Genomic DNA, 26,885 nt, shown 5'->3' with positions numbered 1-26,885 from the left:
TAGGAGGCTTTACATCCTGACACATGTGAAAAGCAGGACAAGGAAAAAGTAGGAGCTGAACGCAGAACCAATCCTTCTGGAATGAACCTCAGATATATTTTAGAACCACAACAGAGCAAAAAGCTGCATAAAGGCCTGGCAGAAGTATTGACGACCAAAATCAAAGCTTGGGCTGGCAACCACATGCTTGCACAGAACCATAATCTACCGCACATGCACAGTCAATATCACACTCCACAGTAAAAAAAATCTTTTTCAGTTCTCTGTGTGTCTACCCATTACATGGAGGTCTCCACCTCTTTTCTTTTCTACCTTTCTCCTTTTAAAATCTCTAGACACACATTGGAACTCCCTGCCTTTCTCTGTCCGCTCAATGTCCACCTATTCCTCCTTCCGTTCCTCCTTAAAATCACTCCTTCTTCACCCCCTTCCCTGACTTCTCTCCCCTTCTTCCTCTTCTTTCTCCTCCCCACTCCATCTTCCTGTTCCGTTATCTCTCCATGTCTCCCCTATGATCTCCACCCTCCCTTCTACTCTCTCTACTCCCTTTTCCCTTTCCCTTTCCTCCTTCCCATACCTCTCCTCTTCTCTTCATCCCCAAATGCAAATTGTTCCACATGCTGTTTTTCTGGTTTGAATCATGTATATTCTATTGCTTCTATGTTCCATGTTTGATGTTTTCTGGTTGTTATGCTGTAAAGAGCTTTGGAGTAAAGCGCTATATAAACAATAAAATACAAATACAAAATACAAATGTGCAGAGCTCCTTATTAACAAGCACTGCCATGCTTTTGTGTCAGACCACATCTCAATCTGCACTTACACTACAATCTTCAATTCTTCCACAGATATCGTTGATCAGTATACACCAGGCCTTCATTCCTGTGGATACACATGTATGTTTGTAGAATGCACATTAATCATTGCACTGATGTGGTGTAAGAATACTCCACAAACTCTGCATATCTTTATGTGGCAATACCAGGGCAGACACAGAAAAATAAAATGTACTTTTCTGTTGCAAAAAATCAGGGGTCGAAAGTCAGATTGAAGAAACAGGAACTGAAAGTAGCTCCTGGATGTTGAGGATTTCCCAGTGACCAGGAATTTGCTCCTGACCCAGGAGCTGTTAAAGTCTACAATGTGTTCTTAGCAATGTAATGTGTAATGAATGAGTTGGAAAACATGAAATCTGCAGATCAAAAAATATTCAGAAAAAAAGCTTTACATATAATAGCTGTCACTCTGAATTCACTCTGAAGTCCTTGCAATTTACTTTTATTTACAATCTGTGGTAAGCGCCTGAAAATTCATGCACCACAGTCACCTTCCTTCCGTTGCTACTAGCTGTTCCTGGTGTAACATACGCCATTCTAGCATATCTTAAAGGTCAATATCAGTCGGTAATTCATAGGGTCACTTCTATCCCCCTTGTGAAATGTTGGAATTACCACTGATCGCTTCCAGGAAGGAGTTGTAGGTCCCTGTGACTTATTAATGATCAGTGAAAAGGCTAAACATATAGGAAACTGTCTTCTTTTGAATTTGAAAGGCATATTTGTATCAGATTGAATAAGTGGTATTCTCCGTATGAGGACAGTATCTACGTTTAATCCATCGATTACACGGGCCTCTATGATGTGTCTTTGTAGATGCGTAAGAGTCAACCTTGTTCCATTGCAGAGTCCCAATGATGGCATAAGATTGCGTAGTAGCATAATTACAGCACCTACTTTCAGTTTTAGCTTGGGAGGAGGGAATCATCCTACAGCGTTTCACTCTTTAGAGACTAAAACGTTGAGCCGGTAATTAACTGGTAATTGACACTGGAAATGCTGTCAAGAACATATTTATCACAATTATCACCATACCGAAGTTGATACTCCTTTACCGACCTCGAAAAGGATGAAAGGCTGAGTTGGCCTTGCCGGGATTCCAACCTGAAACCTACAGATCGCACACAGATCACAGCAATGAGCTATCTTGTTGGCTAACATCCTTCAGAGATCAGTAAACTGAGTATCGACTGAGGTATAATAATCCCAGTGGCTAGATTTTGGACGAACCATGTATGAAATGCTACATAAAGTTAAATACCTATTTGGATCATCAGAGTGCCAGGTTTTGCTGAGTTTATTTTTCAATTAGAAATGTTGCTTTCATTTGTTTCTTTTTGAACAGCACTTGTACTTCCTGGAGCGTCCGGTTTTGGATGTTTTAATTGTAGTCTTGAAGATTTGAGAGGTTACCGCACATGTGATAGGTGTAATGACAATCACTCACCCTTTAGCAAAGACTCTGCTGCCACTGACCATTTATAGTAATGTACCCGATTGACTGCAAGGTTGAATGAATGTAAACTAGACTGTGCATACTCATAATTTTACACACTGTTTTTATAATTAGAGTATAAATTAAATTATAAGTGTAAAAATTATCTGCCTTCGCATGATTATGCACACAGCTCGGGAACTCTGAAAAATACAACTGAGCAATACTGGTTTGCTTTCACTGGAAAAAAAAAACATAATTTGTTGCAAAAGATTCATTCTAATTTGCAACTTAGTTTTCCATCATATCTTCTTCATTATATATAAAGCTGAATGTATGTATGTGTGTGTGTATGCTTGTCCGGCTATAGAAATCCACATTGTTGAACCCACTGCTACCAAATCCCGCATGGATTCTTCATTTGTCTGGTGCAAGATTGTAGTTTGGATGCAAAAACTGTACTCCGTATACACCCTCATTTAGTGATGCTCACCCAATTCACTACAGTAGGTACTAAAAGGAGGCAACATTTGGAAAAGTGTCTGAAGCAAATGCTCGATGTGTTGGTTATTCCTTTAAAATGTATGTTTACTGTATACAGTTCAAAACTGTTAATTAAAGCATTTTTAAAGGGAATTAAAAAAAAGAATGACATTTATTTATTTACTTTGATGTAGTTTGATACAAATTTTTCACACAAAACTTTTTTTATCACGCCACTCAAAATATGGGAAATGGCAAGGTTACACTTTGCTTAAGTTCATTCACGAGAAGAGAGCACAATCAATCAATGTTTGTTGAACATTTTCTCAAATGTGCTGAAGCTATTAAGTGACTGAAACATGGCACACAAAAAACAAACATCACTTGGAAAAACTCCATCTGATGCAAAGCGAAAATCAATATCAAGAACTTCTGAAACACAACAACAAACGGCAGCACGACTTGCTGACCAGAGGACAAGAGCAACATCCTCCAGGGCACAAGAGAGACCACTCGATCAGGACATGGGCAATGCCGGGTACCCCAGCTAGGTAATTCGTAATCCTAAAATGCTAGGAAAATAAATATGCACACTGCTTCTGTTTGCTCCATGAGCACACAACACAGCAGAAGTTGAACTGCAAGAAACCATTGATTTTATCACAGTGTACAGTTTCATTTTTTGAAAGGACCCAGAGAAATATATTCTGTTTCAGAGGCTTTTCTCCATAGTTTGCAATTACACCCATATAGATATAAATCAAAGGAAGCGTTCTGGTTTCTGTCAAGTCACCTGACCGTTGCACTGTCCTCTGCTCTAAAATTGTTAGTAAATGTACACAGGAAAATAAAGCTGTCGTATTTACAAAAGCCCTGGTACAAACCTTATCTGGATGCCTGGTTGTTGATTTGTTGCGCAAAAACAGACCCTTCTTTGAACAAACCAGCAAGTTAAGATCTTTCTGTCTTTCTACATATCCCCTGGATAATCTTGTAAAGCCTAATCGTAGATTTTTATATGAAAAGGAGAATAAATACGAAAAGGCTGAAGCTTCTGTACTTGTAGTGCCATTCATTTTGCTTCTGTGTTTTCTTTTTGTCTTTCTGCTTTGTAATGAAAGTATTGAGTGGCTAAAAGTACCTCAATTAAATTGTTTCCTTCCCAGCCAATGAGTATTGATTGAATCCCTTCCGCCACTTTAGGCTGAAGTCCCATAACAAATTGGGGCACCACGGCTTACAGAGCTATGAGGTTGGACTTTGGGATTTCTGAATATTGGTCAAAACATCTTTTTCATCTTTTCCAAATAATCTGCAAGATTTTCACATTTCACTTGCTTATAGGCCTTTATGTTGGGCCAATCAATGTTTTATGGGTAGAGGTCTAAAATCATTTGAATCAATCTATCAGTAAAGTTTTTTAAATCTTGGGAAGGAGGTTTGTGTGCTGGTCAGTTGAATTTTTGTTTCAGTGGTGTGAAAGTATCAGGTGGGAGAGCAGTTCTCGGTAACTGGTTATGATCAGTGAATGTATGAGGTTGTTAGACTGCCTCGAAAATAATTGACACATTTAAATGAAATTAATTGTTTTACTTGAGTAACATTTTAGTGAGAGTTTTTACCTAGTACTGCTTGTATTCACAATCTGCACTTTATTGTAATTGATTCTCTTTGGATCACAATTACCAGGCTGCTTTGTCTTACGTGGCTGGGTTCGGACGTCTCGCTGTCCTTCCACTCAGGGCAAGCATAAAAGGTTGGCACTGGCGTGGAGCCTGAATTGTTAGATTGACTTGAAAGTAACTTACACATTTAAATGAAATTATTTGTTTTATTTGATTAATGTTTTAGTGAGAGTTTTTACTTAGTACTGCTTGTATTCGCATGCAGCAATTTATTGTAATGAATTTTCTTTGAACCACAATTACCAGGCTGCCTCTTATGTGACTGGATTTGGACATCTCTCCGACTTTCCCCTCACGGCAAGCATAAAAGGCTTGCACAGGCACAAAGTGCTGTGTGAAGCCTGTTTGGGCCTGTTCAGGCATTTCAAGTGCTACTGCTATCTCGATTTTCTATTTGTACTATACCAGTCTTTTTGTCAGCTACGTTATCTATCACTGCCTACTGTCTAAACGCTATGTTCCAATATACAAAAAATAAGCTTTTAGAATTAAACTATGGACACAATTCTTTTAACTTACGTGCCCTCATTAAATTCAGATACCATGGCATTTATAAAATTAAGGAAACCATGTTGTCTACAAACAGCAAGACACTTAATAACCAAATTTAGTTTCTTTGCCCTGCCTTAATTAATGCTAGATTGGCTGTTAAGAATGCTGCCGCACTTAACAATCTCATTGAGTCTCAAAAACGAGATCTCCTCTTTGTTACTGAAATCTAGTTCGCTACCAGTTCTGCTGCTCATTTTCATCTTTTGGTACCCTGAAACTTCCAAATTAAATGGCTCAGCTGCGAATCCGCGAGGGGGACGGAGTTGCCTTTATTGCCAAGTCATCTTTGGTACTGTCTATCTTGCATTTTCTGGACTGGGCCAAGTCTTCCCAAATGTACGCATCTATCTTGTCTCTATCGCATACCTACTCTTATATAGTTCTTTTCTATCGGCCTCCTGGCCCAACCAGCGTTTTCTTAGAAAATGTAGAGCTCTTTGTTGGCACTCCGATTTGATTATTCTTGAAGATTCCAATATCTGGTGTGACATCTCTGATGACCCAGATTCTGTTAAACATAATGAAATCCTTTAGTCCCACAGCCTCTTACTGTTTATGGCTTCAGCCTTTCATAAATGTGGTCACTGTCTAGATTTAGTAATGTCTAAAAGTGAAGCTGTGGTGTTTGCAGTTCCTGCAGTTAATGCGAGGAATAGAGGTCTGGCTGGGCTCTTCAAAACCTTAAACTGGGCTCCTCAAAACATTGCTCCTTGTGTTCTTCGAGTCAAATGCTGTGACGGGAAATACACACCCGCAGTCCCTCCTTCTGAAGCTCTTAACTATCAGCTGACTCGGAGAGCAGCTTCAGTATCCTTTGAAGTGAGGAAGCAAAGTGTTTTTGTTTAGAGATAGGAGAGACTAGCTGGCAGAATCCCATACTCGGAGCCTCAACATTTTATGGAGAACGCAATAAACTATTTATAACCAGCACTGATTATTAAATCGGCGGTGGTACTGTGTCTTTAGAATCATTGATTCGACCCGTTGGGTCCCACACTGTAGTACCAGCTGTAATCCTGTTAACAACCCAGTACTACTAGACACGGAGGCAAGGCAGAGATATTAGTTACAACCGCCCTTTCAACAAAAAAGTCTTATTTAAAAGGAGAGGGTATCTCTAAGGGAAACCAGTGACTGAGGGTTACAGCCTTTGAGCCAGTTTTCCAAAACAGAGGGACTCTCAGAGACTGTTTATCTAGTTTCCTGCATTTTCACCTTTCAGCAGTGGCGATTCACCCATTATCTAACCAGTAGCCCGGACAACTTTGGAGGCTTGGGGACTTGTTTGAGAAATTTCAAATGATTTCATAGACTGTGTTAATCAGAAGGAAGGCTTGCTATACGCTACTGTTATGGGTGAACAGGCGGATACAAATAAATATGATCTTAGGAGAGGTTCAGTGGGCCCCAGTCACAGCCTATAGAATTGGACACATCTGCAGCACTAGATTTTGCAGGTGAATTGTCTGCAAGGAGGCCTGAGTTGTTAAATACGGCTACCTCTACCATCTTCCCTTAGTCTGGCCACAAAGAATAGAAAACCATTGCAGTGCCAAGTAAGGGTCCTAAAATGGCTAATAAGGACTTAAGGGAGGAAGGGGTCTCCAAGGGGGGAAAATCAATAGCATAATTATTTTCAGCAATACAGATTGCTAGCAGAAGTGATAAGATGGATCATCAGATGCCATCAACGTCAGGTGTGACTATTCGTCCAGTTAAAATTTGTCCTGTGCAAAGTAAGGAAGTGGACGGTGGCCCAAACCTGGCTCAAACTATTCAACCAAAGGAATCTGAGGAAGAATCAAGGTTGCAAGATGATGCAGATTTTCTTTTTTAACACCCCGCCCATTTTTTCGGAAGCACCAGAAACTGACTCAGATTCATCAATAACTTCTTATTCCTCCACTGCGGCACCAGTAGAATATCGTAGGTTAACAACGATGATATAGAAACTTGACCAAACTGTTAACGTACATACAAACCCAGAGGTTTTGGAACTGAATCAGGTGTTGAGCTCCATACTAGGTTTATATGAGAATTTAAATCAAATGTCGCAATCGCATAGTTCCTTATTGAATCTGATTTGAGGCAAGGTACAATTATGGGGGGGTTCCAATTATGGCTCAAAGAATGGGTGACAACGGTAAAATGAATTAGGGGGGCAGTTGCCCTATAGTTGAATCAATTAATCAAGATTTCAATGTGAATGCCACTCCTCCTGATGAAATTCTAATTGAAGAAAATACTGTAGTGGGAAAAAGTGGTCCATCTAATCGTCCACTCCACTCCAAATGTAAGGAAAAGTCTAAAGGAAATCAGAAATAAAACGAAAAATGAAAAACAGCCAAAGATCTCAAATGCCATTGCTAGGTCTTTCTTTAAATCTGTTACCATCCCAATAAGGAATGACATAATTTCTCCTGAGGAGGTCGGAAAGATCCAACGCTGAGTCACAAATAGGGAAGGCGAAGGGTAAACAAATGATGATTGAACACCAGAGACTGATGACAGAGATAACAGTTGCCGGTAGTGTGCAAAGACTAGTATCCAAAGATTTTTCGGCGCAAGCTGCGTTGGATTTAGAAAATCAGATTGAAGTCGAGAAATCTTTATCAAGTGAGATTACAGATGGTTGGGAAAGGAGTGTAAGGGAATTGAGGCAGAGAGCGCCTAGGATTGTACTTGGACACACCTTGGAGGTGCAAGGTGAATCTAATCGTAATCCCCTGGTTGAATATCATGGGGTGGGAAGTGGTAAATCAAGGTTTTACTACATGAAGGGGGCCCCCAGACAGATTCAAATAAAATTCTTCAGACTTCAAAATGTGAACAATGTTAAACAAGATTTTAAAATGAGAAAGAGCAGTATGGTCATTTCAGCTTTGAGGGGTTTGTCGGGTCCACAACCCCAGTGAAGGATTAGGGGGGGGCAGTAGATTCACACAGGATTTATTTATTCCTCAAATGATGTACAATCCAATTGGAAAAAGAGAAAACGAACGCACAACTACTCAAGGGAGGGGTATAAATCTCACACTTGAAGGGTTTTTGTACGATACAGAAAAGGTAGTATTGAATAGGATGGGAATTTTATGGTTATTTTCAAAGATACCTACCCTAAGAGGAATTAGCTCATATGATATTGACTGAGTACACTTTATGGTACGAAGTAGAACAGATTTGTTCTCCATTACTCTATTTACAGGCACTGTGGCTGCACTTATATTGAATGAGAGCGAAGCATAATACTAATTGGGTTTTGATGTTTCACTAACAGATAATCTTGATTAAATGAAATACGGAGCAGAGATTCTGACTTTGGAAGAATGGACAATGGCATGGTCAGTTTGGGAATTAATGATTGGTCCAGAGCCCACAAACACGGTCAGAACGATGGCTGCAGAAACATCCAGGATCGTTCACAACCATGGCTTTACCACGGATGTTATGAAATTGACGATTCTATCGTGCAATAGCTGTGGGCACGCCCATCTTTTTTCAAATCTGAGTCTAGGAGTGCGTCTACAGTCATACCCAATTATACTCATACAGACACATGTTTGACCAATGCACCGTTGGTGGATGGTTGTAAGATAGCCTTTCAGGTGGCAAATAAGGGGGCTATGGGTCATCCCTTTGGAGGCCTGCTCATTTTGGTTAAGTACGGTTGGGGGCTTGAGATGGAACCGATACACTTAAGGTATAAGAACATGGTAGCTATTCAATCGTCAATTATTGCCAATAGAATCAAGAAGAATGTATTATTGATGAACAATTATTGGCATAAAGCTGCTTGTGACCTTGAGGCCAATTTCGGGACACTGTTACATTGGGTCATCTCCAGTAAAACAGTGCCATCTGTCCAGGAACTTACATGTGTTAGGAGTATAATGTGTATATATGAAGTGATTCTGGTCTCTTAAGAAAGGACTGGCACTTCTGTAGATCTGCCTGCACCCATTCTTACAGAGAAACACGGGGAATGGCTTATTACTGAAATCCATGCCGCTCTCCTGCAGCACCTCGCATTATAGCGCTAAGAGGCTGGTAGAATCCTCCTATTTTTCCCCGCCCCACGGATAAACAAAAAATATTCCAAGTAGTGCAGCACCCTATAAAATCCTGATCTGTTCGTAAAAACCCACTGCAGGAAAGAGCTAAAATGCTCAAATAACGAACAAGACACTGCACATCCCAAAGGCAAAAACCTCATCCTCAAACTGCATCCCCAGCAGCCAAAAGCCCTCCGGATGCACCAGCAGCAACCTGAAAGCAGACTTGATGGCACATAAACGCTCCCTGGCCTTTCTCTCTCACAAGCCCCACCGCCTGATCCACACTCGCATAGGACACCACACAATCTTCTGGGGCAGTGAAATCGTTCACTGACTTGCCCTCTGGCCACTATAAAAAATAGATCAATCTGAACTCCCGTCCACCTTCTTCGCCACCACCCCCAAAGGGGACACCACCAAGCCACCGGGCAAATCTACGAAAGGACCAACCACCCTCCCTTCTGCAATTTCCTTCACCAGCTTCAACCTTATAACGTCTGGTATCCCATGAAGATGTCAAGTTTTCCGTTCACCTCTGCACCCTAGGACCTTGATATTGCAACCTAAAACCCTCCTGAAAACAGTTCCCCAAATTCTTTGCTGCCTCCCTGTCTGGGTAAAAACAAAGCCAATCCTCCAAAATATCCACCTTAACTGGAGTATGGGCCTTTCCCCACAATCCCTCTCCCTGCACCCCTAGACCTCCCTCTGTCTCCTGCTGCAAAACATTGCATGACCTGGGTGCCGTCTGGTGCACCTACTGCACTCTTGCCGAAACTTGCAGACTGCCCTGGAACACAACTCCTTATTGAAAGCCCAGCATGCCACTGACGGCTGCTCTCTGCCTCCTCTCCCCTCCCCGACCGAGGCGGGGCACCATGAAAGGGCCGGGAAGTCACAGGTAATACGCTTGCTGTGTGTAATGTGGGTGCCGGGCGCGTGGGCGCCATCCACTGTAACCATAGATCCTTGTCAGTCTCCCCCTCACACCGCCACCTGGTTCTCTGCCAGCAACGCCCTGAACTCTTCATCGTACCTCACCCATGCAAAACCACCAAAACTAACAAAAGCCTTCCTGATCACATCCGTATATTTAAACAACACCACACCCATCTCCAGGTACTTTTCACAGTACATGCTAGCATATATCAAGAATGTTGATGTCCAATTGTCAATCGTGCATATATACAACAGGTCGTCATACCCATCCATTTTTTGTTCTCGAGGGGTCTGTGATATAAAGGGTACGTATAACGTATTCTATAGCAATCACAGACTACCTCCTACTCCTGTTTCAAAAGTAACATTTTTTAGACCCATACCAGCAACAAGGAGTTGACACTGCTATTAACTCCTAAAGACCAAACTCAAAACTTCATGTTTTCAAACAGGAAACCATAATTTTATTAATTTCACATTAGGGGTCCTGTGTTTTCAAGAAGTTCATTTCTTTTTTAAAAAAACATATAACGTACTGTGGTTGACAAAATTTCACATTTCACAATTAATCTCATTCATTCTGGGCTGGTATACAAAACATCATCTCTATAATGCCCTAGAGATCTTAATTCTCCAATGTACAAAAATAATTTCTAGAAGTTCATTTTCATTCTTGGACTTCTAATGCAGAGCAAAAACAGAGGTTCAGAGAAAGGGAAAATATCTCAAACTAAGTTGTTTGCTAAGTTGGAAACCAGACAGAAGGCCTATGTTGATGACAACATGCTCGTTGATGTTCCTGCAATTTTCTCTAAGGGTGTCTATCCCTTCTTGTGTTATGTAGCCCTTTCTTTTGTTAACCTTTCATTGTCTCTGATAGGTACTGATTGTCCGTTAACCCTTTTGGTTATAATTTTTGATGGATATTTGCACAGATGTTGTGTCGACACACTACGTTTCGGCCCATTCATATGGGGTAGATCACATCACAAGCTGGTCTTCCAGTTGATTCGACCAGGCCTTCATCAGGACAGAGAATAGATGATTTTGACAGTGATCTTTAATCTTCTTCTTTTATTATTTATTATTATTATTATTATTATTATAAGTATTATAATACTTTTTCCACATCCCCACTGCAGGGGTCCTGTGCCCTGCACCTTTTTTTTTTGAGGGAACACAACGGTCACCTTACTATGGTTAACAGCCCCTGCGCTATGCCACAATTACTACATTTCTCTTCCCTTTCTTTTATTTCTTGGTATTATTATTATTCCCCCTTTTTTATTAACCGCTAACTGCCCCAGCAACTCTCACCCAAGCCCTACCACCTAATACTCACTCCCTCCCTATACCCAGGCCTGGCTGCTCCTCATACAGCTGCCAACCCATGCTAGGGGCACAGCTCACTGCACCACCCCCTGGTGGCCCGCTGGGATCACTGCACTCCTTCCAAGCAACAGAGCTCACAGAGCCAAAGCGGTTGGCCATATAGGCCTAGCGCAGCTCCCACTTACCCCCCGGCCCCTACCTAACACCACTACTCAACAGGCCCCACACATTAGAGGACGTTGGCCCCAGCCCACCGCTGCCCCCTGCACAGGCTGTGAAAAACACCAAGACTGCACCGACTGCACCATGGGTGCCTGCAGCCCACTGAAAACCCAAAGCAACTATTGTGGCGAAAAGACTATGAAAAAGGTAAGCCTGCTGCCAGGCCACCTGCTATGTGCGTAGGAGAGTGATTTCAATGTCTATTTTGGATTAGCCCACACAGAGTACTATGGTTATTTATTTACATAACCATATGACCATATGACTATATTTTTTACCGCCCACCCCCAGCCTGCCGAACCCGACAAACCTCACCCACCAGTACGGCCCGACAAGGCCTAAGACCACCTGACGCCGACGAGGCAGAGAAGGAACAGGAGCACTAGCAAACACAACTCAGATCCCAATTTCTGCTTGCTGCCGAACCTTCCCTGCCCCCTTAAACACTAGAAGAGGCACACTCTGCCACACAAGCCATGCTCACTGGCGGTGCAGTGCCCAAACCACACCGGGGAACACATACGAGTAACCCACCGGGTCCCCTCGCATGGACAACAGGCAGCGGAGCCGGTCTGCCTACGCCCCACAGCTTATTGATCTTGCCCGCTACAGTCCCTGCCTGGAGCATCGGGGCTCCGTACTGAAAGTAAGATACCCCATTTATGAAGCAGCCAGGGGATATGTTCCTGCTCAGAGGTGCAGACAGCCCATCACTGTCGTACCTTCCTGACATTGTCCGAAATGTGTAGGTGAAAGATTTAATTTTAGAATGTGAATGTTGCCTTACTTCTTTTCACATGAAACAAGTGGGTGGCATTCCTATGCTCCAAAATATCAGCCGCTTCTGGACTCGACTATAAAATACACTTACCGATCAACACTTTCTGTGGGGCTGTGCTTCAGTACTTCCGCTGGTCAGTAGCTCTTCTTGTGAGATAATGCCTCACCTCACGGAAGGGAGCTGCCAACTTCTTCCTTGAACTTTATTTTCCTGCTTGTTAACAAGAAAACAATTGTCGATCAATCTTTAAGGTTTACCAGTTTGTTTAAAGCCACATCCCCCTATAAGGTTTTGCTTGAAGTTACTCATTCTCTTCCAGGATTCATCCACTCTGAACATCCTTTTCAGTGTCTGCCCTTAGATGCCATACATTTCTAGCAGAAGAATCAGTCTCAACAAAATAGCATCCTGCTTCACTTAAAACAAACTGCACTCTGATTTATTGTATATGAGAATTAAATGTTTTATGCTTTAGTGTTATGTTTTTGTCGTTGATATTTAAAGTTATGGTAATACTAGCTAGGGAACCTAGCGTTGCCCGTGTCCTGATCGAGTGGTGTCTCATGTGCCCTGGAGGATGTTGCTCTTGTCCTCTTGTCGGCAATTCTTGCTTCAGTTTGCTCTGGTGTCTTATGTGCCCTGGAGGATGTTGCTCTTGTCCTCTTGTCGGCAAGTCTGGCTTCAGTTTGCTCTGGTGTCTCATGTGCCCTGGAGGATGTTGCTGTTGTCCTCATGCCAGCAAGTCTTGCTTTAGTTTGCTGTGGCATCTCATTTGCCCTGGAGAAAGTTGCTTTTGCCCTCTGGTCGGCAAGTCATGCTGCTGCTTGCTGTTGTGTTTCAGAAGCTTTTGATATTAATTTTCGCTTTGCGTCAGATGGAGCTTTTCCAAGTGATGTTTGTTTTTTGTGTGGCATGTTTCAGTCACTTAATGGCTTCAGCACATTTGAGAAAGTGTCCAAGAAGGATTGAGTGATTGTGCTCTCTTCTTGTGAATGATCTTAAGTAAACCTAAGTTCATGACCTTGACATCCACTTGAATGCTTCCTGTCCTTCTGCAGGACTCTTTCGCAACCTCTGTGACTCCCTCTGTCTCTCTATTTTTCCTTCTGGCCCGACTCATTGTGCAGGGCATACCCTGGATGTTCTGGTCTCCTCAGACCTCCCCCTCTCCAACCCTCTCACCACTTCTTTCCTCCCCTCTCTCTCTATCCCTCAGGCCAAGCCGACTGGCACCTACCTTCTCGATCATCCGACCCACGAACCGTGTGACAATGGAGGCTTTTGCCGCTACTTTCTCCCCTCTTTCTGCACCCTTTGCAGACTCATCCTGACACAGCCCTTTCTAACCTCCATCTTTCTATCTCTGACACTGTTGATGTACATGCTCCTGTCATGTGGATCAGCTTGAAACCCAAATCCAAGTGCAACTCTTGGTACGACTCCAACCTCGTCACACTCAAACGCAAGTGCAGGGTGGCTGACAGGAAGTGGAGGGCTATAGGTGCACCCTCTGACAAACTGGCCTGCTGCCTGCTCCAAAGACAGTACAGACTCTCTGTCCATGGCAAAAAGAGAGCACTCATCCAAGCCTGCATCTCTGCGGCATCGAACAACTCCGCCAAACTCTTCAAAATCTGCAAGGAGCTGGCCAACCCAGTTGCAGTCTCTTCCTCTCCTGTTCCTTCCCAGACCCACTGCACAGCCTTGGCTTCTCATTTCATCACTTATACTCAGGACATCCTGTCTATCCTCTCTTCCTCCTCCTCCTCTCCTGGTCTGTCTGTGGCCTCCTCTCCTCCTCCCTTCTCTTCCTTTCCCTTGATCACCCCAGATGATGTTTCTAGAAAAGTCTGATTTATGAAAGCCTCGTCAAAACAGGTTCTTCCCTGTTCTTCCAGAACCATCAAGGACCAGGCTGATTTCTGCAGTCACTCTTTTGCCACTGGAACCTTCCCCTCCCCTGAAGCACTCCCCCGTGCACCCCATCCTCAAGAAGCCCTGTGCCTATCCTTCCTCTCCAGGTAAATATTGTCTCATCTCTATCACTCCTTTCCTGGGCAAACTCTTGGAATAGCTGGACATTCCCCAGCTTAACCTTCATACTGAATCTGTTGGTTGTCTCCATGACCATCAGTCTGGCTTCAGAGCGGCCGGAAGCGCGTAAACTGCTCTCCTAAAGATCTGTGAAGACCTGCTTTCCAACCTGGACTCTAACCTTCCTTCTGTCCTCATTTTCCTCGATCTATCTTCTGCTTTCGACACGGTCAACCATGCCATCCTGCTAAAGCGCCTGCCTGATAACCTGGGTATCACTGATCAGGCCCTGGCCTGGCTGACATCCTTTCCCTCTGACCGACCATCCCAGGTCCAACTGGGGTCCTTGCTGCCTTCTCTCACTCTACCTGTGGTGTTCCCCAGGGGTCTATCCTCACACCCTGGCTGTTCAACCAATAACTGGCACCTCTCGCCCACCGCATCGCTGCTCTCTTCTCCAACTTTCAGTGTTGTGCGGATGACAACCAGCTCTCTTTCAGGCTCTCCTCGCCCACATCTACTCCTTCTCTCATTCCTGACTGTCTGTCTGCAATTCAGGAATGGTGTGCTGCCAATGATCTCTGCCTTAATGCAAGTAAGACAGAGAGTCTCCTTATTGGAACACCAGCTCCCTCCTTTCCTCTCTCTCTCTCTGGCCACCCACTCTGGGTCCTCTTCCTGCTCCTACCTGTGAGGGTAAGAACCTTGGGGTCATCTTCGATTCACCCTCTCCTTCTGTCCTCACTTTTCCGACATCTCTAAGAAGTCAGACTATCAGCTGCACCTCCTCAGCTTCCCCCAAGAAGCTCACGGTCTCCAGAGCTCTGGTACTCCCAAGGTTGGACTACTGCAACAGCCTCTTTCTAAATCTTCCTGCCTCTACTCTCTGTCCTCTACAACTTATCCAGAACAGGACTGTGAGACTTGTTCTTGGCCTCAAGCACAGGGATCGTATCTCTCCAGCTCTGAAATCTCTTCAGAGGCTCCCATTGGCTGCAAGGATCAAGTTCAAGACCCTCTGCATTGTCCACAAGGCTTTCTGGGGCCTGGGACCACACTACCTCCAACTCTCTCTTCCTAAGTATATCCCATTCTAAGCTCTCCACTCATACACCTCCAACTCTGAGGGTCAGCCACTTTTCCAAGCAGAGAGTTGGGGGCAGATCTCTTTCTTCGGCTGGGGCCTCCCTCTGAAACAGCCTCCCTGCCTCTCTCAAACTTGAGCAGAACCATTTTCTGTTCCGGAAGCAACTCAAGACCTTCCTCCTCGCTTCTGCTTTTTCTCTTCCTCTCCCCTGTTGATGACCTGTCTGTTCCATGCACTGGTTTCCTGGTCACCCTCTGAACTTGGGCCCGGGTCCCTGCTTGTCCAGTTCCACCTCGCACTGGCCCTCGGCTCCCCCAGCACTTGTGGTCTGTATTTGTAACCCTACAGTCCCTTCTCTCTGCACTTATGAGCCACCCGTTGGCTGCACTTTCTGATTACCTGCACTTAGCCAACCACTGGCTGCACTCTTGATTATCTCCATATTTTTTGCACTTCTCCCCGTCCTCTTCCCTGCACTTGCACGATCTGAATGACACAAGGCCCAGTAAGATTGTTATTTTGCCCCATCTCTGTTTCCCCCTCCTTGTCATGTCGCGCCTAGAAACACTTGTGTACAGGCGCATTATAAATGCCATATCATATCATATCAAACTATAACCTTGCCATTTCCCATATTTGGAGTGGCATGATAAAAAAAAACTTCCTTTTAAAAATGCTTCAATAAACACTTTCGAACTGTATACAGTAGTCATACATTTCAAAGGAATAACCAAGACATTGAATATTTTGCTTTAGACACTTTTCCAAATTTTGCCTCCTTCTAGTACCTACTGTAGTGAATCGGGTGAGCATCACTAAATGAGGGTGTCTACGGAGTGAATTTTTTGGATCCAAACATAGACTGCAATCCCTCCCCAGACAAATGAGGAATCCTTGTACAATTTGGTAGCAGTGGGTTCAACGGTGGGGATCTGTATAGCCGGACCAACATACACACACATCCAAAAATGTTTTTGCACATACGATTTTTGCATCCAAACATAGATTACGATTTTGCCCCAGACAAAAGAGGAATCCATGTAAAATTTGGTAGACATGGGTTCAACGGTGTGGATTTTTATAGCCGGACAAACATACACACACACATTCATACATTCCGCTTTATATAGAAATATTGGTAATGGATAAAGGTTTTTATGAATCAAATAAACAATGCAATTTAAAAAGAACATCTAACATGTATTAAATTATTTATTTTATTATTTAAAGCACAGACGTAACTCGAGAGCAGCAGAGTGCTGGACAGGGTGTGGGTATCAAACATTTGCGCTGGTGTCTTTTAACAGTAGTGCAATAGTGTTAGTGCATTCTGTGCATCAGTCTGTGTATCCATTGTGATGAGTCCGTGGATAGGTGTTGTTGTAAAAACCTTGTTTAGAGAGATTTACAAAATTGAAGCATTGTGGGGGCTTTCCAGGCTGATGCAAGGATCGAGTTCCAGAAAATGGGTGCGTGACAAAAGAAGGATTGTTTGCAGGTTGTTTCTTTGCAGGCAAATTGTGCTTCAAGGCGGTTGGCCGATTTGTTACATGAGGAGCGTGTGCCACCAGATATGTGGAGCTTAGCCGCCAGGCACTGGCTCGCTACTTGTCACTGCTTTATAGACGATTCATGCAGTCTTGAACACTATCCTTGCCTGGAGAGGAGGATAAAGCAGTTCCCATAGGACAGGGGTGATTGTGTCAAATTTCTGCACATGCGTAATAAGGCGTGCTGCAGTGTGCTGGACTGCTTTTAGGTGCTGACAGAAGGGCATTTCCCCCATCGATTTTCAAGATCACAAAGGGCTGCACTATGGTCCTGAAGGCCTGCTGTGCTGTGTGTTTCTGGAAGGATAGGTGGCTGTTGATGACGAAGTCTAAGGATTCTGCTGTTTTCAAGAGTTGCAGATCAAATCCTTCTAGGCAGACATCATAGAGCCATTGTTTGATGAATATTGTTCTTTAGCTGGGGGACTAACAAGGACAAATTCAGTCTTTGAGGGGTTATGTTTCAGGAGTCAACATCTATGACTGGGTGATGGCTAGGTAATCGTGGAGAGGACTGATCCCCTATGGGAAATAGGGGAGGAAGGCTAGCTCAGGGGCAGCGCGTTTGTCTTGGAAGCAAGACAATGCAGCGCAACACATGTTCATGAGAGTTTTTACTCTCATGTACAACTTACTTTCGTCCACGTCCTGGTGGATGGCTATTTCAGGATCTTTGTGGAGTGTGCCCATAGGTCCCATGTAAAGGTTAAGAAGGATCAGTGATGGAACCTTCAGTGACTCCAGAAGAGACTGGGAGTTGGTTAGAAAGCAACATGTTGCTCTAGATGACCTGGTGTCTGCCCGAGATGTAGGCGGTAAAGCAATTCAGGGCAGTGCAGAGAATCCCATCCCGTTGGTGAGAAGAGAGAGGATGCAGTGGCTGAAGGTGCCAAAAGCAGCCAAGAAGTGAAGGAGGAATTAGTCACCCTTATCCGTGATTTGGAGGGCATCATCCACCAGCTGGATGGGGGCTCTGTCGATGGTACACTTGGGTCGGTCAGCCACCTGCCAGTCATTTAGGAGGTGTAGCCATTTCTTTCACTGGAGTACTTGTTTAACAACTACTTTTTCCAAGATTTTGTCGATAAATGGGTGGATTGTAATGGGCCGGTATTTAGCCTGGCCGTCTGGGTCTAGGGTTGATTTATTCAAAACAGGTCATATGCGGCTAATCTTGATTAGGTCTGGGAATGACCCTTCAGTGAAGGAGGCATTAATGATGCTGAGGAGTGCATAGAGTTCCGGGCCCCCTCAACTTTTAATGATGGAGGTCAGGATGATATTGTCAGAGAAGGCAGTAGGTATGAAGGAAGAAAACACTTTTAGGAGGTCCGGGAGAGAGAAGAGAGAATGGGTACAGGAGGGCAGTGTGTGTGCTCGGTCGCGGGGAGGGGGGTAATGCTGAGGTTGACTCAATGATCTGCCCGTTTTTGTCTATTTTTTCCGTGCAAAAGCTGTTCATTCCTTCACCCTTTTCCTGATGTGCTGGCACCTTGGGGTTGGTTGAGGGTTTAGTACAATGCTTTACTACTTCGAAGAGGGCTTTGTTCCTTCTAAAGGCTGCCACGATCGTAAACTATTTAAAGACACCAGCAAGACATAGATAATAATACCCATTTAGGAATTGCAGGACGTGGAGAAGGTGGTTCTCATCTCTAGGGGATAAAACGTTTTTTAGTTCCCTCTGAAAAGAGATCAGTGAGGTGGCCAGCCATTGAGCAATGGGAAAAGCATTCCAAAAACATTGCAATGGAAAAGGACGCCTGTGTCTGGGTTTTAACAACTTGAGCTATAATCGTCTCATTCATTAAACACAACTTATTACTTTGCATCCCATTGCAAGGGAGTGATTTTTGACAGGAAACCTTCCATATTTTGTCAACCTCTAGAAGTGCCATCCTGGATTCAAAATTGAAGTGAGCTATTGGGCTCTTGCTTGTAGCTTAGTAGAGCCGGGTTTGGTTAACCCAACAGCTGCCAGCAGCGACTTTTCGTTCCCCTGGCCAATGTATTCCATACAAATGTACTTATGTAACATTAACTAACGTGTTTGTGACTTTTTTTATAAGTTGACATTATTGCACTTTTAGAAGGCATTTAAAGATTAATGGGTCACATATAATGGACAAAAAGATATAATTTGCATCACTTACGTAAGTTCGATTTGAGGCATGCTCTGCACTAGTTTCTTGTTCCCTGGAGGTAGCTACTGCTTACTAGGTGATGGCAGACACCCAGGAGCTGCTTTGTGACCCTGAGTATCCCTGCAACTGATCAGAGCCATACCAAGAGTTCTTTGATGAAGCGCTCAGAGTTACACAAACGACTGTTCAATCTAGCCACCATCCTGCGCTCTTTCCGGAGTCTGCTGTCTGATGGCAGCTATCTGCTGGCACCTGCTGATTTGCTTTACATTCCTGCTGACAGCAATGGAACACCACTTTCTGGCACTCTCCAGCTAAAGGAGAAGCAGATTATTCTCACACAGGGGCCGGAAACCTGAGGCTCTCTAGGCGTTTTGGATTTAGACTTTCATGAGCCCTCACCATTGACTATGCTGAATAGGGCTGATAAAGGTTTTCCAAAACATCCGGAGAGGCAAAGGTTGCAGACCCCTGTTCTATCAGAACCCAGCAAGTCACCTAGAGAAATTAGAGTGCTTATCCTATGCCAAATCCTCTTACAGCATCAGAGAAAACGTGTGTCTGTTTCTTTATGAAAGGATCAGGTGTTTCTGTTGTGTTTATGTCATGCTTCTGTGCAATACCAAATCCCACAGCTTCCAATTTAGTTTTAAAGCCTACCACCTCTCCATTTCAGTGTTGTTTCCTTACTCCAAGTCACTGTTCAGAGCATTAATAAGATTAAACATCTCTGAAGTTGCTGCCTGTTCCCCTCTCCTGTCTCACTGAGTTCAAGGCTGACCTAGGAATAGACTTGACACTGTGAGGCTCTTCAGCCATCATGCTTTTGTTGGTATTGGCTTCTCGGTCCCATTAAGCTTTTAATGCAACTCTGCAAGCTTCCCCGCTGGATCTTATTTCTGCAGTCCACATGTGTCTTCTTACTTTGTTCAAATACAAGAGAGCTTTTGCCTACCCATGTCCTTGCTTATAAATGGATTTTGAGGCATGAAATTAACTCCCCAGAGGAGTGGAAGGGGGAAGGTCCCAGACACCTAAAGGAATAGAAACTCAGGCCCAGACATTTGCCAAAGAAAACAAAGTGAGCATGCAGATATAGAGGCGGATATGGGAAATGGAACCCACAAATAGATCCCATTTCCTATCCAAAACAATAATCATTCCCATTGACACGATATGATTTGCAAGTAAGATTGACAAAACATTTTGCACCAGAACTTGGTTTATACTCAAAATATTTTGCATAGATACTGCAAATTCAATTACACCTGGCATGGAAATTATTTCATCTGATTACTTAGAACGGTGATTTAAACAGGGAACCGTCTTGAAATAATACTAATGACAGTGGAGCGCTGGAAGAACATGGAATGGACTCCAATTGAAACAGTGTCAGGAAACAGATTGAAGTCGGAATTTGAATTTAGCTGAAGCCGGCTCCCTTTGGAAATTATGGTCTCTACATTGGAACCATGCACCCAGTGCTCCAGATAAGATTTTGATGTTGGATTATGTCACTCCCTATTTGTTTCTGTGGCACCGTGTGTACTGGTGAAAGCAGAGAGATAAGCTCCTATGTGTACATTTCCTATTTTTTGTTGGGAGTAGTTTTACTCCTTATTCTTTTTTGGGAGTATTTGCGAAGTACAATTGGCTGATACAACCCTTATCTGTAGGGCTGCATGTGCTTGTTCTATGTCATGTTCTTCCATCTATGGGGTAGGGTGAACTGTATAATTCCACTCGCTACATGATGTATAATACAATAGTATAATATGTTATAATATAGCATTATATATTGTAACAATTAAATATCTGACCAGAGATATTGGAGAATACCATGAGAATGGGCAAGAGATTAGCAAGGGACAGAAAAGAGGTCACAGAACAAAACACACAAAAGTATGTGATTCATTTGTATGTATGTGATAAGTGGAAGCGTAGCTGGGAAGCGACAGAGCTCTCTAAATATGGGACACACACAGCCAGTAGCAGAAAGGAGGCATGGGAGCAAGGGAGTGGCAGATCCAGAAGGCAGGCAGCAGAGTTTAGTGAAGTTATCAGCAACTGATGATAAGTTCTTTGAAGGCCAAGGTCTTTAGCTCCTTCCTGAAGTGTAGTATGGAGGGTGTCAGTCTTTTATGCATTGGTAATTTGTTCCAGAGACAGGATGCATTGCAGGAAAAGGACAGTTTCACAGTGCCTTTCCCTTTTGCAGTTCTTTATTTCAGTCTGGTGATGTTGTGGCTTCTAGTGGTCCATTGGCCTCTGGTGGTGGTGAGTTTCCTCTCCAGGCAGAGTGACGTTTATCCAATGATAACATGTGCTGCAGCATGCTGGGCGGCTTTGAGAGGGGCCATTGTGGTATCCAGGACTCCTGCAATTCGGGAGGGGCCACTGTCTAGGTGGGAGATGACCTGGGCTCAGGCGACTGTTAGGGAGTGTGGGGCTTCCTAACAGGCTACGGTTCAGAATCAAAATGCTTGATTTTGAAGTTGAGTGTCAGCTGGCATCATGCTGTTTGTGTCTTTCTTTCTGGCATTATGCGTTTTCAATGAAAGTTCACAGTCTATGGCACAGCTGAGAGATTTTGCATTGGGTGAGAGTTGAGGTGTGTGAATCATTTGAGCGTCATGTCTGTCAGCCAGTTCCAGACTTGGCATGCAGGTCTCCTAGAAGAAATAATTTGTCAGGTTAAGCCTCTGCTGGGTGCTTGACATTCAAGCTTGGATGATGGATATATGGGGCTGTAGTTGATGGATGTCAGTGATGCACTTGATGTATAGGTAAAGCTGTGTTGTTTCTGCATATTGTCGTATCTTGATGTTTATTTTTGTGTTGGAGAGGAGTTGTGCCATGTAGAAGGTGAAGCTTTCAGAGAACAAGATGGAGCCATTGAGAATTCTGCAGGTTACTGGGTGTCACTCCAATATGGATCCATTTGCAGGAATAAATCTCTTTCAGGGAGATAGAAGGGAATCCACTGCATGGCTATTCCATCAAAGGCCATGAGCGCAGTGAGGATGTTGAGGAGGGTCCATGGTCAACATTGTTGAAGGTGGAGAGTAGGATGAGTAAGGAGGCATCCCATTTGTCCGGAATGTGGAGAGCATTGTCAAAACGTGTATGATGACAGTCTCTGTGCTGTATAATGGTCCAAATACATAGTAATAGTCCAGTATGATATTGTACCGAGTGATCCTTTTGTGCAACTGGATGGACATGGTCTTCTCAATCACTTTGTTAAGAAAGGGTAGAGGTGTTCTATGCAATAGTTGGCCAGGATGTCTGGGGTGAGGGCAAGCTTCTTCAGCAGCAGCGTCTGTCCTGATTTGATTCCTTTGTGAAGGTGCCTAGCCTGAGAGCTTTATGATATTGAGAGGTGGTGTGGGCGCTTCACCTGTGATTACCTTCACAATCCATTGAGGACCGAGGGGAGCATGCAGTCATTTTAGTAGGTCGGTTTGAGGACTTTGTAAGGGTTTGTCAAGTCTTTTGGAGTGTTTGTCCTTAATTCGGTCCCTCTTGATGTGTTGCACGCTGGTATGTGGTTGACATCTGTGGTGTGCTATAAGATGTCAGTTTTCGTCTTGCCTTTTCTATTTTATCTTTGAAGAAGTTGTTCAGTTGTTGTATTTGTTCATAGATTGTGGTTTTCTAGGATCTGATGCAGTGCTTCACAGATTGGAAGATCACTCGACCTTGTTGGATGCTTGCATGCTGGCTGCTGTGCAGTAGTCTGCTTTGGCTGTGTTGATCTGCGGGTGATGCGGTATTCTTATTTGTGGGATTGGTTCCAGAACATTTCTAGTCTGCGGGTGGCATGCATGCTGTCTATGTGTTCCTATGTGTACCGAGATGTGGAGGGTTTGTATGTTGAGTCGAATTTTCAGTAGTGCATTGGCGTTGATAGTAGTTAGGGTGTGGTTCACTTTCCCAGGCTAGGCATTGGTATTTTTCGAGGGGTCATACATGGAGTTCAAGATGAAGACTTTTCTGTCAGTATGTCTGTGGGGAAGTTCTTGAAAGAGCGGGGGAGTGTTTTGGTTGGTTTGGGTTTTCTGTTTAGGGATGGGTGTGTCGGTGGAGCATATTGGGTTGCCACATGTTGTGTCAAGGGCACAGGTAGTGGGGAAGACATTCGATGGCTGTAGAGGCGGTGATTACCAGGTTGGGAGCATTATCTTTGTTGTTGGTTGTTCCTATAATGAGTTATGTGATGTCCATGGTATCGGGCAGTTTGGGTAGAGTCTCTTTGGGTTTCTTGGGGGCTTGGCTTCTGAGCTTAATGAGGTATCTGAGGAAGCTATCAGCTCTGTTGTTGACGTATGCTGTGATGATGAGGTCTGTGATTTTGCAGAGAAAGTCCTTGTCAGTTTGGGGTGGTCAATGGATTAGGTGAAATGTGGCTAACTGAGCATTGTTCTGTCTGAAGCAGCCAGTGAGAAGTTCTATGAATGCATTTTTGGTGTGCTCCTGGAGGGTGCATGTCTTTAAGGATTTGTGGATGATTGTGACCCTTCCACGCCTCTTCCATTTGGTTTCTTTGCATTGGAGGCTGAAGCCTGCAGTGATCAGGATATCCAGGATGCGTGTGGACATGAGCACAAAGAGGAAAAAGGGTGAGATATGAACTTGATGTCACATAGTAGGGCAAAATAAAGATGGAGTGGGAAATGAAAAGGAGAGAGGAGGAGCCCATGGGGAATATACTCTGTTCACATTATCATTTCATAAAATGGAATTATTTTGTGATGTATAACTTTCTGTTCCAGGCGCCTGTTACATTCCATGATGTTGCAGCCTATTTCTCAGAAGAGGAGTGGAAGTACTTGAACGAATGGCAGAGGGACCTTTACAGGAATGTTATGAAGGAAATTCACCAAGCGTTGATGTTGCTGGGTAAAATTACTAATGCATTATTGTTCTTGTTGATCTAATATAAAATTTCACACGGGGAATGCAAGGTCTAAGACAAAGGAGAGCTCACAGAGGGCTACCCTGAAAGCAAAGCAATGCTGCTATCTGAGTGAGTTGAAGAAGCAAATAAAGCAAAGCAGGCCTGGCGTTTTCTAGTACTCACTTTCATTATGTCACCATTGTACTACTATTACAGAGCTGGGGAAATGGCTGCCTTTGATGGAAGTGTCTATTCTCCAAAGGTACGGCACAGTTCCATTAATGAGATGCCAATTTTGGCAAACACAAACTGGTGTCAGACATTTTGTTTCTGCATGTAACATCTATTGTATTTGGTAGTCAGTGTGGCCATATTGAAGTGTCCTCCAATGTCTTTCAGTAGGCTTTCCACAATGTTTAATGATCCATTACCAACTTTAAAACATTTTCTGAATCAAAACAGTGTCTCCATGTTTCTCAATTCGATTATCTGCAAAAAATTGGGACGGCAAAGAAACAGTCTGCATTACAAAGACCTACATTACAAAGTATATTTACACCAATACGCAATTAAGTTTGCGCTATGGGACCTGTAACCTTTGCATCTCCAGATGTTTTTACAAAGAATCCCATGAGCCCTCACCATCGACCCTGCTCTCTGGGGCTGATGGAAGATGTAGTCTAAAGAAAGGTGTTAGACCCCTTGTGCTATTTACATGGACCATGTTAGATGGTGATTATTATTATTATTTTTTTAAAGTAAAACATGAACTTATGTCTTTCTGTGAACACTTACATTCACATGCTAACAGTGATTGCATTTACCTATTTGCATTAACAGGATATCAAATTGTCAACACTGGCACCTTATTCCGCATTAATAAGTCTGAAGAGACCTATGTGGATCCAGAGGATGCAGAGAGAAGAGCAAGCATAGATGATCCCTCTTCATGTAAGTAGAATCTTGTGAAGCCTTAAGGAGTGAATGGGATGGCAACCACCAAGAACAGTACATATTGTTTTTTATGCCACTGGATTTCCTATTGAGTGGTACCCATTGTCCTAAAAGAATTTGGGCCATATGAATGAACATTGACTGCCCACCTGGCCAGACAGTAATTGTGTCCAGTCAGCAGAAATGTTTAGTAGAGCAGGATTAGATATAGTAATCCTTCTCCAACGATGTTGCTGTTAAAATGCCCTGCCTGGCCATGTCTGTCCAGCGGTCTACATGATGGCCATTTACTTCAATAATGATGGCCATGCACTTACTTCAATAATGCCATTCAGTACATTCACTACACATTGGTCTTACATTGCACATTTTCTGTAGCAAATTTCCAAACAGCACCAAGATAATCATAAATTAGTACAAAGCGCAAATATATTTATGTCTTTCAAGCAAATTTGATATGCACCAAATTGTCCCTCTCTTCTATTTACATGTTTGTCAAGGGTTACTACACACCAATTACACCTGACTCTTAACCCTTAAGAAGTAAAGCATCCGTTTTACGTGTATTTCATTTTATATGTTCCATGCACAGGTAATTACTCTGCTGCCCAGCCAGACATTCTACTTAGGATTAAACAAGAGGAAGAGTTGTTCTGCGGAAATTGGTATAGCATAAATGAATCTGGAATCAGCGAGAATACCTGCACAGGTGAGTTATGTCTTCATACATGAGTTGAACATTGATGTTTCAAAATAACAAAATCCATATTGCACATCTTAACTACATCTCCTGAATCAAATCAGAGTCACATTGTGTAACCTACTGTAAAACACACAAGTACCTCCAACTCTATGAAGCACATGTGCTTTAAAGGAGGGTGTTGGGAAAGAAAGCCATGACAACTAGGCCTAATTTTACAGTTTGTCTTATTACAAGTTTGAAGGTATTAGCAGTGCTAATTTCCCCAAATTCAATTCCAGTTACAACCTGGTTTAACCTGTGCATTACCTCCTAATTGAGATTTGCGCAATGTTCACAAAAGTGCTGATATCATTTGTCGGATCCTTTTGAAATGGTGGGAGAGAAAGAAGTCGAATCCGCTGTGAAGATTGTCCTTGTGCCCCAATAGCATTGGCTGTGTATTTGAGGACAAATCTCCAAGTCATATGTAAGTAATCAGAATGCTAAACAATAGTAGCTTCTGCTGTATAAGTGGCACAGCACCCAAAATAAGCTGAAAGCCAATTATCCCAAAACATCTAATGAATGTTACTAGATCTGAGGGCAAAAGGGCTTCTTCCTACAGATTTAGTGGGGTTGCCCATGGCTGATAGATCTTTGGCTTGAGGGACCAGGGCAGTGGAGGAGCTGGTAGGATTTCTCCATTCTAGAGCTTTCTCGATATATCTTGCATGTTCAGTACACACCCAGATCTTATTGAGGGAGGCTGATAGGCAGTAGATTCTGGAGATGAGCTTGCTGCTCTAAGACAAGTTATCTCATTCCCTAGTGTTTAGATCACTGGTGCACTAGAAAAGAATCATCATATTGGGCCTCATTACAAGTTTGGTGGTATTCCAGCGATAACTCTGCCATAATACCACCAAACGGAATTACTGTTACTGCCAGTTGATCCTGTGAGTTTACTGTGAGTTTACCACAGGATTAAAAGTAGTGGTAAAGCGATGCTAGTCCCCATTTATGGAGTCCATAGGACTCTTTTGGGGATTTCAGCAGAATTACCACTTGGTGAAGTGGAGGATTTACCTCCAACAATCAGTGGAATTACAACTGGGTAATTCTGCTGGTGGTAATTTCGCCAAACTAGTAATTTGTCAGTACGGGAAAAGTAGCGGTAACAGCATTACCACTACTTTTTCCCTGCACTGCCAACC

The 26,885-nt window shown here is 43.3% G+C and overlaps 1 protein-coding gene across 1 annotated transcript in view; it reads left to right on the top strand.

Annotated features, from left to right (window-relative positions):
* LOC138582136 (zinc finger protein 585A-like) overlaps nucleotides 1–26,885 on the top strand; it is a 293,496-nt gene that overhangs the window by 21,019 nt on the left and 245,592 nt on the right. Inside the window, exons 2-4 of the mRNA XM_069653148.1 lie at nucleotides 23,911–24,037; nucleotides 24,876–24,986; nucleotides 25,582–25,698. Of these exons, the coding sequence (XP_069509249.1) occupies nucleotides 23,911–24,037; nucleotides 24,876–24,986; nucleotides 25,582–25,698 (355 nt within the window). The remainder of the gene's footprint in view (nucleotides 1–23,910; nucleotides 24,038–24,875; nucleotides 24,987–25,581; nucleotides 25,699–26,885) is intronic.

This window comes from Ambystoma mexicanum, chromosome 3q (genome assembly GCF_040938575.1).
Source record: "Ambystoma mexicanum isolate Mex_15411 chromosome 3q, UKY_AmexF1_1, whole genome shotgun sequence".
Lineage (NCBI taxonomy): Eukaryota > Metazoa > Chordata > Amphibia > Caudata > Ambystomatidae > Ambystoma > Ambystoma mexicanum.
This window is presented reverse-complemented; position numbering and strand designations above follow the sequence as displayed.